The 18,361-nt window shown below is 37.6% G+C and overlaps 1 protein-coding gene across 5 annotated transcripts in view; it reads left to right on the top strand.

Moving 5' to 3' along the window:
- Positions 1-17,585, top strand: part of sntg2 (syntrophin, gamma 2) — a 94,153-nt gene extending 76,568 nt beyond the window's left edge. For all 5 annotated transcript variants that reach the window (XM_071471220.1, XM_071471218.1, XM_071471215.1 and 2 more), the window contains 3 exons: positions 11,864-11,956; positions 12,448-12,558; positions 12,837-17,585. In XM_071471220.1, the coding sequence (XP_071327321.1) occupies positions 11,864-11,956; positions 12,448-12,558; positions 12,837-12,965 (333 nt within the window). In that variant the 3' untranslated portion in view covers positions 12,966-17,585. The remainder of the gene's footprint in view (positions 1-11,863; positions 11,957-12,447; positions 12,559-12,836) is intronic.
- The last annotated feature ends 776 nt before the right edge of the window (positions 17,586-18,361 follow it).

Genomic DNA, 18,361 nt, shown 5'->3' with positions numbered 1-18,361 from the left:
ACGGGACCCTGGCTCTTAAGCTAAAACCATCAATGTAAAAGTCTTAGGGACCATGTATAATCCCTTTATGTTCGCAGGGCTCATGTGGTCACTCAGAGTTTAGAGTCGTAATTTCACCACACTCAATTATGTTCTCCAGTTAATTCTGCATGTTCTTATTCCTAAAGATTAAATGCAGAGGGGATATGTATGTTTTATATACAACAACATGACATTTATATTAGTGCACAAGTGAAACTAAACACATGTAGATGAAATTACAAATATCTCTGTGGGGCTCCTTGATTGGACGTGTGATTGGACCAACTGCATCCCATGATGCATTCATTATTGATGGAAGTGGTACCCTTTAGAATGAGAAAGCCACTAGCAAGTACAATATTGAGTGCAAAATAAATAAGAAATTATGAAAAAAATAAATAGATAAGTACAATATTAAAATTTAAGGTAGACTAGTCCTCTTTGTCTCATGCAGTGTGGTGGACTTTACTGATTGCTTTCCACTAAAAAAGACTAGAGAAGAAGCTGTATGTTGCTCTTTTTCAGAGTGGGAAAGTTAACCAGACACACAGTGGCAATACCAACCTTACCAAAACACAATGGCCTGTATTTTAATGGTCCAGCGCATGGCACAAGGGCATTTAGGGCATGTCCATTTCACTTTTGCTATTTTAACAGTTGAAGAAATGGTCACGGCACCGGGTGTACTTAATAATTATTCATGACATACATACATACATACATTAAACCATCAGAGCGCCATCTCCCATTCCCTTTAAAAGCTGGCAGAAGAGAGGAGTGCCGTGATAGAAAATGAATATTTTCATTATTTACATGTACATTATAATGTAGTCCATATCATCTTGGTTATGTGATGCTCTTCATTCTTTGCACAGCCTTAAGCAAGCTATTACTTCTTGCATGATGGTCTGAAACTGGCCTTGGACAAGCCACATAAAAGAGGGATTATGCTCATGTTAAAATAAGATATTTCAGCTTTACAGGAGATGAACTTAAAGGATGAGGACAAAATGGTTGCACATGCATGTAGGGTTAGCATCCCCATCTCTGAACAGCACATAAAGCTGCTTCCCTAAGCTTTTCAAAGGGAAACAACCAGATCTGTCTTCAGTACAATGGATGAGACAATCCCAAACAAGGCTAAGGAAGATCCAGTGTAATGCCCATAGAGGTAAACACCCTAAATGTAGTGTAATGACTCACAAAGAAAGGATAATAACAGGACTAAATATATTGTCCTCACATTGGCCTCATGCCTTCAGCAAATAATTATCCAGTTAACAATTAACTGCTCAAAATCAGCAGGATCAATATTATCATTAAAGTGCGCACATGTACATGACTGGAATGAGTGACAACACATTTTGACTTAAAACACTCCACCTGTGACCATCAACATGATGTGGTAGCACACTGTCATTGCAACAATGAGACTCAGTGAACAAAATAGTTAATCCATGTGTTCACTTAACACCTACAGAAAGAAAATCAGAACATATTGTAATTCCTTCATGCAAGGCTATGTGAGCACTGCACTATCCAAGCAGTGCATACTGTAATTTCCCTAAACACTGTGCATCGAGAAAAAGAATAAACCAACCAAGGAAGGAGCACAGACTGGCTCCTCTATGGCTTTAAATTCAGATTTTATATGTAAGACATTTCATAAAGCTTTGGTAATAACTCCATATGCGCTTAATGTTTGAATAAATCATGTCACATGATTTCACTCATGACAGTAACCATTAGAGGCCTTCAACATGTCTTTTATGCTCAGAATGTATATTTTTCTGTACACTTATGATAGTGTTCAAAAGCATTTTGATGTGGTGAAATTAAAGCATCCCACTTTGCTGATTGTCTATTTGTAACATTATGTTTTCAGATGCTTCAAAGGCAGTGCAGCACTCTGTCACATTAAAAGTAATTAAACAGTGAAAATATACAGAAATAATGTGAGATGGTGACAGCTATTATACATTTTTGTTAGCAAAGAATCTCCAAGCGATTAGGTATTCAAGAGCTGTTCCACATTTTTGGAAGGGTTCTGTTACAGGTTCTGTAAAACTCCTAAAAAACGGTTTATGAAGCAACTGTGATCATATCAGATGCAACAGGTCTAAGAAGAGCAACACAGCATTACTTTTAAAGAGTGGTGTCCTTCTTTCGTTTTTAGCTCTTCCAAAACTAAAAACACAAATAAAGTAATTACTTGCTATGAACAGAAATTTCTCACATTTCAGTCCTGCCTCTGCAGCTTTTGGCTGCAGAGTGTAGGATAACATTAGCTGTTATTAGCTCTTGCGCCCTGTAGCGCTTTCATTTCATGGATCACCTAATGGTGAGGATGCTAACCCTTTTATCACAATAGCCTGTTTGGTCTCATTCTAGTAAAAGTCAGCTAGAAACAGTAAAACATCAGTGGGAGATGTAGTTTTTAAATGACTAAAGGAGCTTATGTTATAACTGGCAAGATAAAATCTGCCAGCCACAGAGGTAATTTCAGCTGGCAAAATTGACAGTTTATGACTAGAAAGGAGAACCCTGCTTTGTCTTCCTTTCTCTGAATCTGGAAACCATTATTTTAAAAAGATAGAAAGAATTTGTACAAAGAAGCATGTGCTAAGTTGGGGTTGGGTGGTGACCACACAGTAACTTGACGGTCAGACACTATTCAAGTTCCCATAGAATAACAGAAATAATAGTATGTTATCATTAATGAGAATAATGAAAATTATTAAAGACACAGGGTTTGTCGGTGAAATGTATCATTTTCAGTAGTGCCATATTAAGATTACATATTGGCAGCTTTCTGAAGAAACTGAACATTACTTAGATTGTCCAGAATTAGTCTCTTCTATTCACCTTGCTATCTGATAGATGCAACCAGTTCAGTAAGATAATAAAGAGGTACAGGAGCAATGGTTTCAGCACTCACCAAGAATCCTGTGTGAAAGCAGAACGGCAGTAAGAAAGTCCAGGTGAAGTGTTTGGATCATGTGTGTTAAGTTGATGTTAATGTACTTGGGTCACTTGCTGCCAACAACAAAGGTGTGGACATATAGTACATTAACTATAGGTGCTTTTTTCAGCACAAAAGCAAAAATCATCTGCAGGGTTAATGAAGAATGGACATGTTACCCTTTTTCTTTTTGCTGTAACAATATCAAGTCCTAATGCAGAACTCCTCTGCTGCACTAGGCAACATTAGCTTCAAAGGGGAATGATCATTTGCAGGGGTGTTTGATGCTGCAGCCACACAGTTAGCTCTTAGCCAGCTAATTGGGCTGGATCCACTCTGGATGTGACATCAGTGTCAACTGTCGACTTGCAAGTGACATTAAGGACAGTTTGAAATCCAGTTTGACTGACACACATCTTAAACTGTGTAATCTTCGTCTGGATGGACTGAATGATGTATATATGTAGATAAAGACAGCATTCAAGATAGACCAACACCTACGATAACAACAGTGAAGTGGATATTTAATGAGAGAATTCTCTAAGTGACTCTGGAGTTTGAAGTCAGGGCTGCATGGGCAGTTTTCCCCAATATCAGTATAAAAGCAAACAGGATGAATGATAATGTAGCATTTTTTCAGTCTTTAATGATGCAAATGTGGGACAGCGTCCTTTGGGAAACCAATGAAAGTGATGAAGGATTTCAATTTGCTTGTGATTCTCTGTTCTCCAGCCAATTAGGCCAGCCTCCTGTGTTTTCTCAGTAGCACCCAGCAGAGTCCGATGTAGCCTGCAGACTGACTGGATGTGTGCATTACATAAGCATTGCTGATGGGTTAGATGTAGGGGGTATAACAGACAAAATTGTCCAGGTTGCATTTCCCTCTGTCTATTTTTTTCCTTTTTTGAAGATGATGAAACCCAACATGGCATTGATGAGGTCTTTTAGCTCACAGCAAGACATCAAGTTGTATCATATTTCACTTTTGGCATTAATGGCAAACAAACATGCTATGCGAGTTTGTGATATTCTCCTTCAATAACACCTAAGGTCAAAGTCATAATATTCAGTATCAAAGACACAACTTATTCAGCTTGCTTGTTCTCTTTTTTCTTTTCCTTTTATCCTCAAAGTAACCAGTCCTGCTGGACAGAGGGCGCTCTGAGCTATAGGAATAAACATTCTCATAATTTTGCCAGTTTAAGATTAACTACAAACATACACATGCATAAAACAGACAAAGTCTGTACCAAAAAAAAAAAAAAGTCTGTACCAAATGAAAAACCGTAGCAGAAGCTGCTACTTTTTTTTTACCTCTAAATGGGACACCTCGACATATTTATACATCTGTTTAAATTCCATCTGCTGTTGTTACTTACTTGCAGTTGGATGATAATGGCTGGTCCTGGTTTCAGGCACTTTGCATCAGTTACATTTTTTAAACAGCTATACTTTATATAATTTCTTCAGTAATTTGCATTGCATTTTTATTATTAAATATTACTTGTAGTTTATATTTCACTGTAAGAGCTTCTTTAAGATATACAAGACTAAAGCCGCATTTACGTGATCAGAAAAAAAACAGCTTGTGCTCACATTTCACCATGAATTTCCGTCAGTGTACAGCAACAAAATGGCTTCATATTCACAAGAAAAACATATATAAGCACATGCCGTCACCACTTTTGTTACAAAAACAGAGTTTGAGTGATCTCTTGCTTCAATATTTGCATACAATGATTAAATACTGTGTCAGAGCTTTGTTTGATCTCTTTAATGTGTATGGGGTATAGCAGTATCTTTAGTTAAATGCTAATGTTAGCATGCTAACATACCACAGTTGTTTTTACCATGTTTACCATTATAGTTTAGCATGTTTGCATGATGATATTTGCTAATTAGCGCTTAACAAATTAAAACTGAGGCTAATGTGAACGCATTTGTTTTTGAGGTTTTTGGTCATGAACCAAATAATGGGCAATCTGAAAATATTACCTTTTGATGGCACTAGATAAAAAGTCATGGGTGTTCACACCAGTCCAACCTGTTTAGTTTTAAACAGTGCAAAAATAGGCTCTCTGACCTTTTAGGAGGAGTTGAATTGTTGAAGTTGAATTGTTGAAATTTTTATCTTGTTGCTGTGATGTGTACAGAGTGTGCTCAGTACATATTTACATCACTGTTGGGTGTGGTTAACAGGTGTGGCACTCTTTGACAGAACTTTTGACATGCAAAACCGCACCCAGCAGGTGTTATCAGAGGTGCAAGGGACTGAATAGTTTTAACCAGTAGAGGTCAGGGAGACGTTGCCTTTCAGCTTACTCTGTTGTTGTTCTATTGAATTCATTGCTAATTTCAAAGGATATGACTGTATGTCCCACATCCCGGACTCAAACCTTCTCCTCATCTTGTCTCATTCTTTAAGTGTAACACTACACACTCTTGCTAGTATTTCTCTCACACCTGTCCTCTCTTTTATTAAATCCCTCACATATGCGGTTTTCTGTCAGACTTGGCTAAGGAGATTTTCTTTTAAAAAATATTTCATGTTGCATTACATGTTGCTAATTCCCACAGAAAAATCCTTTCCAATTAGTAAAGTGTAGTCACTGCTCACTATGTCACAACACAGTCTTAAATGTGGTGACAGCAAAAACTTAGCAGCTGGCGTGCCTCTGTTTTGTTTTTTTAAAATCTGCGTCACAGCTGAATTCACAACACCACTAAAGACAGGCGGTTTGAGGTATAAGTAAAAGGACTGTATAGTCCCATGCCATATTCACTGCACACTGCACTCTATAATTAAAATCATCATGTCCCCACAGTATTTTCAACTGAAAGAACAAAAAGGAGTGGAAATAAAGGTAAATATAGCAAACAGAAAATCGGAATACACTTCTTTCATGGTATTGCTGTTGAATGGAAAACACAAAAAAATGAAGTGATGTAGCAATAATAGCCTTCAGAGGATGTAATTCCATGGAGAGCAGAACGCTTACTCATCAGTGCTTTCAAAATCTGTGACCTCACCTGTGAAAAGAATTGAGACAGGTGCTTGTTTGTGTTGCAGTGGCAAAATGAACATTAAATATTTATGGCATCCAAAATGGATTTCCTCTGTCATGTGTCCTGACACTATCAGGAAGCTACACAGGATGCTGCTTTTTGCCAATAACTCATGCAGGACAAAAAAGAAAAAAAAAAAAAGAAAGAAATCTAATTTGCTCTTGTTATCAGATCGTCCAAACCTGATGTGTCAGACTGGCACTTTAACGAGAGCTGTCAATATGTGAAATATAGGGTATTAAAAAAGTAACATTGCGAGTATAAACAGAGTAAAAATAATAATACACTTAATTTATGTAGCACATTTTTCACAGAAATGCTGCTAAAAGTGCTTCACATTAAAATAGACAGAATGGACATAAAAACAGGAATGCCATTATTAATGTAACATAAGGTGGAAAATAAAACACACTGTCTAATGAAAATAATAAAATAAAAAATAAAGTTAAAAATAGAATACATATAATATATAAAGCAATGAGGCAGTACATAAGTGCAAAGCAAACTGCAGAAAATAATGTCAGGCCTGCATCAGAAAAGCCATAGCTAGTTAAAGGCTAAAGTTAGGGGGTATATTTTTCGCTTTCCTTTAAAAATATTTAGCGAGCTAACTTCCTTGATATCTATAGGTAGTGTGTTCCATAGCTTTAGGGCATAATAGACAAAGACTGCAGATTTTCTAACGGCTGTTGACCAACAGCAGATTTCCAGTGTTCTTGAAGGCAAATAGTTGTGTTTGCCAAACCAATCTGGCTCTAAAAGTGGCCACTCCACTGAAATGGCCTTGTTTTCTGTGACAGAAGCCCAAAGGGCAGCCATAGCGGCAGGTCAATCCTCAGTTCTTATCTTGCTGGTCTCTCAGCAGCCTTCCATACATTGAACCACCGCATATTGCTATCCATACTCTCCAATATGGGTATCATGGGTAAAGCCCTTTCTTGGTTTGAATCCTGTCTTTCTGGGCACTCCTTCACTGTGACATGGCAAGGGAAAGTGTCCTTAGCCTATCGCCTCCCAATAGGAGTGCCCCAAGGATTGGTTCTGGGACCCCTCCCCTTTGCTATATACACCACCTCCTTTAGTGCAATTATCCGCTCGTATTTCAATCGTAACGCTTTGCTTTATACATCATAAAGACAATCAGGCCTTACCTGACTCAGTATGCCACCCACCTCTTGGTCCAGGCCATTTGTATATAAGGAGAAGGACCTTAAAATCAATTCTAAATGTAACAGGAAGCCAGTGCACAGCAGCTAAAACTGGACTAATGTGCTCTCACCTCTTGGTTTTAGTTCATAGTCTGCCAGTGAAAAGTGCATCATAGCAATTGAGTCGACTCAGTTTCTTACCATCCTTTTGATCTATAAAGGGTTCTTCTTTCCTTCTAAGGTGTAAAATTGATTCTTTCATCGAAAGGTTGATGTGGGACCTGAATCTTAGATGTGAATTTAAGATAACAGCAAGACTTGTAAAATCTGATTCAATCCAGGGAGTTAATTTCCCCAGATTATTAAACAGTATCTCTCTTTTTATTTTGGGGCTGACCAGCAGGATTTCAGTTTTGTCCTCATTTAACTCTAAGAAATAATTTTTGATCCATTTATTTATTGCCAAATGAGCATCATCATTTGATTCATCAGAGATGTAGTTGCAGTTTTAGTTGTGTGTCAGTAGTTGTATGTCATCTACATAACTATGGAAACATACATGGTGCTCTCTTTCAAAGTCAACAAGTGGCAGCATATATAATCAGTCATAATAATGTTGGACCTAGGCAGCTCCTTTGTGCAACCCCAGTGCAGATGTAATGTTTCTCTTACATATGATCTCAAAGACTGATGTAAAACTTTATCCCTTTGATGTAAAGGCCAATCAAGACAATTGGTTAGGATATGATGGTCAATCATATCAATCGCTAAGGAGAAGTACTAAGAACATATTTTCATCAGAGCTTAATTTGAGGTCACTGATTATTTTGGTAGGAGCAGTTTCAGTCCTGTGGTATGTTCCAAATCCTCCAGGTTGGGCTGAACTATATGCAAAAAAACATGACATTGCAAGTGTGATATAAGTCACAATTTCAGTTGGAGTAATCATTTTTTGCATTTCATTTTCTCTGAATTTTTTTTTTTTTTTTTAAATTATGATGATGTGATTTTTGTTGGGGCTTGTACCAAACAAGCAGAATATGATTTGTAGGGCAGGGCATCTCTGTAGCACCACAACACTTATGGTATTAACAATGCACAACAATGTTGTGACACATTTTTCCTTTATCAAAATGTGATTTGGAAATTATACTTACATACTGTTTTCTTTAAGGATTTGTTTGCACCTGAGATCTTTTCAAGTATCTTACTAATAAATGGAAGGTGGCATATCAGCCTATAGCTGGTCAGTGCATTACCATCAAGGTTGGGTTTCTTTAGGAAGCGTTTTACAACAGCCGTTTCGAAGGCATTGGGGAAGATGCCTGTTTGAAGAGAAATCTATAGGAAACTTAAAACGCTGTCAAACACCCACTTTAAAAGCAGCAGTATTTAAAGCAAGTGACAGGGTATTGTTAGAATTTTCAACCATGTTGTTTATAGCTGTATGGTTCAAATCAGCTCAAAATATCAGAGAACTTTTGCCTCTGCCTCATCATCAGGAATCATTTTTGAACCAAAAATTCCAATTTAATCTTTGTGAAGATTAGGTTGGCATCAAAAATCACATAGTAATGGTCAGAAATAGGTAATTCAAAGACTGAAACATTATCAGTGTTTAACCCTGTAGTCTAGAGAGTTACCACGCTGATAAGTGGCCTCATTTACACATTGGATGAGTTCAAAGCTGGCCAGTAAATTCACATGATCCATGGCTGGAGTCATTCTGTATGGGTATGACAACAAAGGTCGATCACTGTCAGCAACCTCTGCTGAATATGAGTACTCAGGTCTTCATTCAGGATTAATGTATCATATCATACCAAGTGAAATCAGCTCTGAGAATTCCTGATGAATATCTTGGTGGCCATATAATGTAATGATGAGCACAGATAATACTGCTTTGAGCTCAAGAGCAAGATATTCAAATGATGTGAATTCACCCAGCTCAATGTCATTACACACAAACTGTGTTGAGAAAATGGCTGTAATACCTCCTCCTTTCCTATTTTGTCTGACTGACTGATAAAATTTAGAGGACAGGCCTCTATCAGTGTTGCCTACGTCAGTGGTGCGCCAAGCCTCAACTAAAAACATACAATGCAAATTATTTTCAGTTATCAGATCTTTAACCAAAAAGGATCTGCAAGCCAAGGATCTGACATTAAAAAGATCACTTCAGCTCTAGGGATTCTGTGACAGCAAAGGAGACTGAGCACTTAAAAATGTAAGATTATTTAGACAAGTACCAGATGGTCTGTGATTGCTACAATGTGTTTGACCATGCCAGTGGCTGTTTGATATCACTGCTATGTATAAAGAAGCAGCATAGGGTGTGTCTCATCTCTGCTAGACACCTGAGGGATGATGTCTGTGGTTATTGCTGTTTTATAGTTCATCAATTTGATTGAGCTTCAGTTTTGCAGTTTCAACTAACTCCTTGATTGGTGAGGGGTGTGGAGCAGAGGTTCAGGTGAAAGGAAAGTGATACTGGCTATCTGTCTGTGTGCGCTGTCTGTCATGCTTATCTACACACAAGGCAACTCAAGATCATGACCCAGGTTGGCACCAAACAGTCTGGATCCAGTGATGTTTGGATGAATCCTATCTGGTTTAAAGTGGTTTTTACTGTTCCAAAAGATATTGAAATTGTCAACAACAACAACTTTTATCCCATGCCAATGTCAGCCATGAATACATGCTGTGATAATGAGAAATTTTTTTTTTTTTTTTTCAAGATCTCAGAGCCAGTTTGTTGTTCTTTTATTTGATTTCTTGCTGGATTTGCTGCTTTGGCAGATGACTTCAGACCAAGTCCTGTCAAGAGCTGATGTGTTTAGTCTAGTGCCGGTGCTGTGGCAGTAAGAAGATTCATTAGGGAAGGCTTGGTTTGGGAGCCTCCACAGCTAATCCTGAGGCGTTCGGACACATCCAGGGGACTGTGTCAGCCGAGTTCATGACGGGATGCTGTACATTTGATGCCATCCCGTATATAAAAATCTGTGCCTGTCCATTAGCATTTGGTGGCTCGGTCCATCATAAAGTAGCTGCTACAGAGTCAGTGAATTGCCCAATCACTCATATTTGATGCAGTGTTTCAATCTTCTTACTGCATTCTCTCTATTATTGACAGTTAGGTGCAGCTCACCATTTTTGCTGGGTTTTGAGACATAGCTTTTTATGTTGCCTTTGGACGGTCAAAGAAGCTTTGTATGGTAGACTAGATAAACAACCAAGTCAAGGCTCTGTAACTGTCCCATGTGCCAAAAGTTCAACTATAGATGTTGTTGTTTGTGCCAATGTAACTAGTAATAGCTGTCTGGAGAATATTTAGGAAATTAGAAAACGTAAGAAAAAAGCACAAAGCATATAGCAAGCTGAGAGCTGGGTAAAACACATCTGTATAGCAAAACATGTTTTTATCATTGTAACGATCAAATAATGTATAGCAGTAAGAGGAAAGTATTAAAAATGTCAAACATCAATAATAAAAACTCTTATAACTTGGATTGATCCTATTACTTGCTGCTTCATGGGTGCCAACCTGTCATGTTTATGATGAGTCATAATTGCAGTACACCAAAAGGACAAGAGAAGAAATTATCTGAATTACCACTGCTGGCCAAGTATGTTTAAGCATTCAAAGAGCTTGACTCTGATTTCCTGTAGCTTTGAGCATATTTACACACAGCTCCTCATTTTCTGTGGGAAAAGAATATTCAACACTGACAGAAGAATTAGACTCTACTAACAAGCTAACTGTCAGCAGGTTCAGCTACCAAGCTCATAAGCACAACTAAATACGTTTTAAGGTAAAATAAGTTCACATAATTTACTTAGTCTCTCTTGTGGAGAACTTTACACTGACAGACGAGGTCAAATACAAGTGACTGGAGCAACACAGCTTATAAGATACAATATCTTAACCTGTTTTGGACTGTCCAACTTCCCTGTAAGGTCAGGACTGTTAAGATCGTTTGATAGCAATTGCGCAAATTTGTCTGCAAGTTGATTTCATTTAAATGAGTTGATTTCACAAAGAAATTTGGATGGTGGTTAAATCGGTGATTTAAACCTCAATTACACCAAGTGTCATTATATTAGACCTGAGTGGTCACAGGCTGATTACTCAGTGATATATAGTGAAATATATCCTTTCTTACCATGGACATTCTGACCAGTTTAATACAGGTTCAACTAATTGCAATAAAAATGGCTGCATTCCCGACAAGTGTGCCAGTTCTAGGTTCTTCTGTTGTGAATTCACTGACATTTTTTATTAACATACCTAAATAGACCAGAGCCATTGTTAATTACATTAGTGACACCTGTGGTTTTTGAACTATTACATCTCAAATATTGCTGGGTAAAAGCCTGTTTATCCGATCTTAAAGAAGACAGTGATGATGTATGATGAATACTAAGTGAGTCATTTATACATCTCCTGGTAGTGGTGGGCTGCATTACCTGTCAGAAATCTGGGGGAAAATATATAGTACGGCCATAAGTATAAACTATAATGTAACATGTTTCTGTGGTCTTTATGAATTGCTGTGTTCATGGATGCTCATACAAAAAAAAAATATACCACACCACTATTTGCACAGTGTGTCATTACAAAGATAGTAAAGCAACAAAATCATGGGTGTCAATTCTCTCTCAACAGTCCAAAAGCTACATGTGCAGCAGCCAAGGGAATGTACTGTGCTTCACCATAGATTTTGGATTGGGCTTCATCTGCTCTGAAGGCACTTCAAAGGTAAAGTGTCACTGAGTTCACAATTGTCACTGACATCCTCACTCGTGTGCTGCTCTTACCTTGCTCTTGAGACTGCAGTTTGACGTCATTATTTCCTGTTTTTATACACCATGTTCTCGTTCTCATTTCTATCATATTTGAAAACAGCATAAACATAGTCTTTCAAATGTCATTAGTTTTGTACAATGGACTCCCCAGATGGTATGCTATTGTTATGAAAGGTACATTGTGAGATTATTTTGGCAGCATTGCTAAGTGTTGAGTCAGCCCTGCAGTGGGTAAATTTTATGCTCATTGAATGGTACAGCACCCAGTTCCAAAGTACTAACGTTCTTTGTTAAAAAATTATATGTTTCCTCAAAGTACTATTGCACATTAAAATGTCAGTTATTGATCATGCAGGTCTCTCTGTAGTAAGACATGGTATTTAAATGCTGTGCTCATTACTGAAATCCCTATGCTGCTGTGTTTTATAATCCCTTCCCTTGTAGACCATACTGTGGCGATATAAGTTCTCTCAACTTAAAGGCTCCTCTGATGATGGAAAAACCAGGGTAAAACTCCTTTTCAAGAATGCTGAAAGCAAGCAAATAGAAATGAAGGTGATGTCATTTTTTTCATCAAAATTAAGATATACAGTTACATGCGGAATTTTTGTTGGGTTATTTTACACTGGTTATTACTCACTGGTACCAGCGAACTAGCAGGTAAATTTATTGAATAACTTGTTAGGAACCTTTTCCGACAAGCGTCTTTTGAATTAGCACAGCTCACTGAATTTCAGTTTTTCAGAGATCTCAAGTTTGAAAATATTGTATTGTCAATATGAACATCTTACAAAGACTGACTTCTCTCTGTCTCTGACTTCCTCTCCCCACAGGAACTAGAGTTTGCTAATCTGACAGCCGTTCTCCACTGCATACATTCTTTTATTGCTGCTAAAGTGGCCTCCATGGACCCTCTCTTTATGTGCAGTCAAAGTTTCCCTGGAAATTACATGAACAGTTAAGAAGACACGTCCTCATCGTCATGTGCACCTGAGGCAAATCAGCAGTATTTTATGCACAGAGCCAATTGATATGTATATCTTGTTCTTGCTATTTTTGTATGAACTACTGAAAAAGAAATATTTGTAAAAGACAGTAGATGTAGATAATGTAGAAATTAATGGTGGAAAGAAGATGTTATTTAAATTTTGACAAAGTGGAAAAAACCCAATCTAAACAGATTCTCAGTTCTTCCATTTATTTCAGTTTTTCCTTTCATTACCGTACATTATGAACAGTGATCCTGATAGCAGGTTACTTGTCTAATCTGTCACTTTGAAAGGTAGCATCCATGTGACCATATGGTGTATGACTGCCATAAATTTGACAATATGACACAGATTGCCAAATATAGAAACTGCCACTGTGTTTAATAGAAAGTCAATGAAGAATTTTGATCTAGTGAGGAAGTACATCTGATGCTGGCTTACTTACTATCATGGAAAGTATTCACATTTGCCACAGACTTATTCATTTAGGTTCACATTTGAGCACTGCAGTTTTCTTTTGTCATGTCTGTGAAGAGGGAGAGAAAAATAACTCAAACATCCTACAATACGATGCAGTCCAGTGAGCCTCCAAATAACCACTGAACTGAATCAACACCCCTGATATGGTTCCAACTAAAATAAAATATAAGAAGCTTCACACAAGCAGGATTTACTGTAGGGATACTTCATTGGCCTGGGTTAAATTGTATGATGTTTGTGCTATTGTGCCCATCTTTTGTATCTAATAAAGCCAAAATACCTGAGTTCCAAGTCTCTCTGGCTAATGAGGACATTCTAATGAAATGTGGCATTGCAGCTTCAAAGTATGTTAAAGACCCACTTTTATCAGCTCTCATTTTAATTCAGTAAGAAAACTATGTCTTGAGTTGCTTTATGTAATGGTTTCATTGTTAATATACATATTTGCTGTCTTTTCAATAAACTGCTCATAAAGCACAACTGCCTATTATACGAGACATGTTGCAGCTCCCTGTGGGTTTGTATGTCAACTTTGAAAGTGACAGGGTGGCAGTGGATGTAACTTTAGTATCTGCTAACCCAGGCACTAAACTGCTTATCTTCTGCTTAGCTTTATCTCAGTAGCCTGTTTGGCTATCCATCCATTTGCTGTACCGCTTATCCTTTAAGGGTCACGGGGAGCTGGAGCCAATCCCAGCTGACATTGGGGGAGGAAGGCAAAATATATGATGACTTTCTTTTCTAAAAGGGATATGTTTGCAAGAGATTGTCTGTTTTTGCTGGATGAGGCTGCCCCAGCCATCATGTGTAATTTGGTATAAATGGGCTAGGCTGCATAGCACTCATTCAGCTAATTGGTTCTGTCATCCACATGATATCATGAGATTCAGCATATGATATTAAAGTAAACAGAAGATTATTCTAAGGGAATATTTATGTGCTGGACTATTTCTTAGATGAGTAAAATAACTTTCTCGACGTCCAGTTTTCTTGATGTTGCCGGGCAACTAGCAGAAACTACAAATAACCCAGAATAAACCAAAGCCCACAGGAAGGGAGCTGGGATGTGAAAGGATTAAATTATTTTTATCCCAATTTATTTGTGCAAGGAGCCAACAGGTAGTCGGCTGGTTTTGCCGCACATGCTCTCAACCGGTTTGACTGGAAAAGGACTCCGCTCCAAACAAACAGACTAATCCATTAGTATGTGTTGCTAGTGCACCATGAAGGACATGATCCCTCACTGGTTTCCTACCGGTGAGTGATGACATGTTTTGTCTGATGGGCACCCAGCCAAGCTCGAGGCATTGCTGCAGGAAACTGAACCCTGGTTTTCTGTAGTGATTTTTGCATTTCATGCATAAATGTTTCAGTATATTTGAATATTGGGCACAAATAACCACCAGCAATGAATACTGGAAAAACCATTGGCTCAAATATCAGGAAGAGACCGTATCAAATAGTCAATTTAAAATGCAGTACCATGTAACACATTATGTTAAATTAGCGATACATAGTTGAGAAACATTCAAGACAATCGCACTGTCAGTGCTGTTTCATTGTCTTTTGTCACACAAGGATAAGGACAAGATCAAGGATGTTTTTTATCATTCCAGAGTTCTACATGAGAGGGAACGAAATGACGTACTCAGGTCCTGATTCAGGTAATAGCACCCATAAAATCAAGAAGAAAGCACACAGTAAAACACCATTAAAAATAAAAATGAGAATAAATATATATGAATAAAAGCATAAAGTATAAAGTGAGCAGAGTGTGATAGGAATAAGACTGTAAAAATATTCAATGAGTGTCAGAAGCAGCAATTTTTCAGTGAGACTGCCGAATTATTGCTCTCAAATTGCATAAATGCCCTAATATGGAGTAATAGTAATAATAGCAGCAACAAAACACATGAGCCCGGAGGTCATACATTATTATGAAAGATGAGTTAGCTCAAAAGATTGTTCATGATACTGGATCAGTCCTAGACAAACCTGCCCGATAGATGACATTACTCACCTCCTAACAAAACATAGCTGGTTTTAGATTGTTGTGGTTTGTTGATTGCATTAGCATAGCAACCAAGTGGTTATAAAAATCTGTTCTATATCTGGTGTGTTGTTTAATCCAATAACAACAGGACAATGGTTGTCAGTTATCATTAGAGGTACCTGCCCTATCCAGTAACACTGGGCTTGGCCAGCCTGGGAACCTTCAATATCTTTGGTTGTCAATACATTAAGATGACTAAAGTAATTACCTCCATCAAGTTGGTTATGTTTTCACCTGTGTGTTTGTTGGTTTGTTTGTTTGTCAGCAGGATTACACAAAAAAGTAAGGAATTGCACCAAACCTGTGTGAGCAATTGGGCGTGGGCCAGGGACAGACACATAAAATTTTGGTGTCTATCTGGTTGAAAGGGTGGATTCAGGAATTTGTCAAATCACTTTCCTATACATTGTGAGATTCCTATACATTTCTCAGGAAAAAATGTATGGCTCTCTGACTTTGTAAATTTAATGCAGATCCAGATAATAATCTGGATCTCAAAGACTTGTTTAGGATTGTTTGGCCCTACTGAGCGCCATTCAAGTTTACTTTACATCAGTGAGCATCAGAGGATACAAGGTTAAGACCTTAATCTGTGATCACTGAGTATCACAGAGATGTAGTTGATGTGATATGACTTGACGTCATTGTTTTCTGATTTTAAAATGGAGTATTTGGATGCCTCATGTTCTATGATGCAGGAGACACATTGAGTGAGATCTACCTGCAGAGTTTAGAATATCACCTGGTTTTGTGGCCAAGAACCTCTTAACTTGGATGTCAAAGTTTTTCTAGTGCACTACACCAATGAAATCTGAAGTTTGTAATGTTTTTCCACATTTTATATTTTCATTTACATATAGTTGTTAAGATATATTTTCTCTGACTTCTTCCTCATGATTGTGTATGGTTTTTAAAGCCATTTTCACAATGTAAATGCCTGTATTGTAACTACATTTTTCTGCCTAAAGACAGTCAAATCTAAGAATATCTAAAAAATATATAGATGAATCAACATATGTAATTACTTATTAGTGTAGAATGTAAACTCTCCTTCAAATCATTTTGAACCGTTGCAACAATACTGAGTGTATGACCTTGGTGTCCTCAGTGGTAGCTACTGCCCTGTCGGGCAAATGCCACACCTGTCATACCCTCATGTATTAAATAGTGTACCTTCATTTTCCTGAAGGGTTGAATTACCTTTCTGAAGTGTATGTTGTTTTAGATCAGTAAAACATCACTTTACAACTGAGCTTCATCACTATGATAAATTATATGATTATGCAGCTCACTGACTATGATATGATATAATCTTAGAATTAAGGAACTTTTGGATATATTGGGACATTTTTTCTATTTAACATGTAAAGCAGGTTATTTAACAAATCAAATTTCTTTGTGCATAAGAAATAAAAATTGAAATTGATTATACAGTAGATTAAATTGATTAATTTCTTTCTGGGTTATGATGATGTTATTAGAGGAGTTCACTTATTAGACAGACCTGCATGAAAAACATAATTTCACTGCCCATCAGTAACCCTTAGCTTTGTCAACTGATTACCACATGTTTCAGCTTTGAGAGGTACCCTCTATAAGTGATCTCTTCACATTTTTAGGCAGCTTTGAGGGAAAAAAATTAATGAATAAATAAAAAGAGACCGGAGACCTGTTGCTTATTGCTGGGCCATTATTTTTATAAATTGGAAAAGTGTTGGCTAAAAGCGATCAGAGAGAGACTGTCACCAAAACTGACTGACGTATATTTAATGGGATATTTGAGTAACAACACAACAGACTACAGTGGCAGAAATTACCACGGAGTGGATTCAACACCTGCTGACAGTGAAAAACTGAGCATTACTAAACTTGAGAAAGGTCGAATTTATTGCACTTAGTTTTGGATAGTAGTTTTGGATTGCACTATATTTTACAGGTGTCAGATATTTAGTCTATCCTGAACTGTGTACAACAATAATTAAACATAGTCAAAGTAGCTCATAATGGTCTGCCTGACGCCACAGTGAGGACAAAATATTCAGATATATGCCACAAGTATTTCTTTGGATGTCACTCGCTTCATTCTCAACAAACTCTGGGATTTCATTTGTTGAGAAGTTTGGCTTTAAACAGTTTTGTGTTGAAGTTAAAGCAGTCACTGTGACAACAAGAGAGCACAGACAGTCACAACTGAGATGATCTTTAGCCCACTGCTGAGGGTGCTGCCGGCTGCTGCCACACACACAGCATCATGAAGTTGCATCAGCACCATGTCAAGCATGAATTTCAAGTACACTGCTCAACTATCAATGGGCCGTGACTCTCACAGTTGACTCCACTGGTGGCATTGGACCCTGAACGCTAACTGAAGTATTTGTGATGAGGAGAAGTTTCAGGATGGCTGACGTGGCCTTTCTCACTGTCAGTAATCCCTACAGTCTCCATCTAAAACTTAGAAAATTGGCGCGGGATGGAGGCACAGTGAAGCAAGCAGTACCATGAACCCATTAAAGGCTGCAATGACTGCTGCTGATCCTGTGTTCTTTTATTTCACAAAGTATGTCCTTGAAGTTAAGTTTGATAGAAAGGCAGTGACAAGTTCTATCCAGTAAGTAATTGTGCTTCAAAGTGTCATTTTTACAGCAATATCTGTGTAAGACAATGTAAGCAAGGACTACGGTATTCATCAAGGGCTACAATAATATGAATGCATGTTACTTTTTCATTAATGGTGTCATTATTAAACAGCTATGATAGAGGGATTGGATGACAGCAGATGTGACCACTCACTGAGGAGCCATAGTCTATACCGCGAATATACAGATTTAAACAGTAA

This window comes from Trachinotus anak, unplaced genomic scaffold, assembly GCF_046630095.1.
Source record: "Trachinotus anak isolate AG129_WGS33_773 ecotype Australia unplaced genomic scaffold, CSIRO_AGI_Tana_v1 ptg000033l, whole genome shotgun sequence".
NCBI lineage: Eukaryota > Metazoa > Chordata > Actinopteri > Carangiformes > Carangidae > Trachinotus > Trachinotus anak.
The sequence above is the reverse complement of the archived record's forward strand: the minus strand, read 5'-3'. Positions and strand labels throughout refer to the sequence as shown.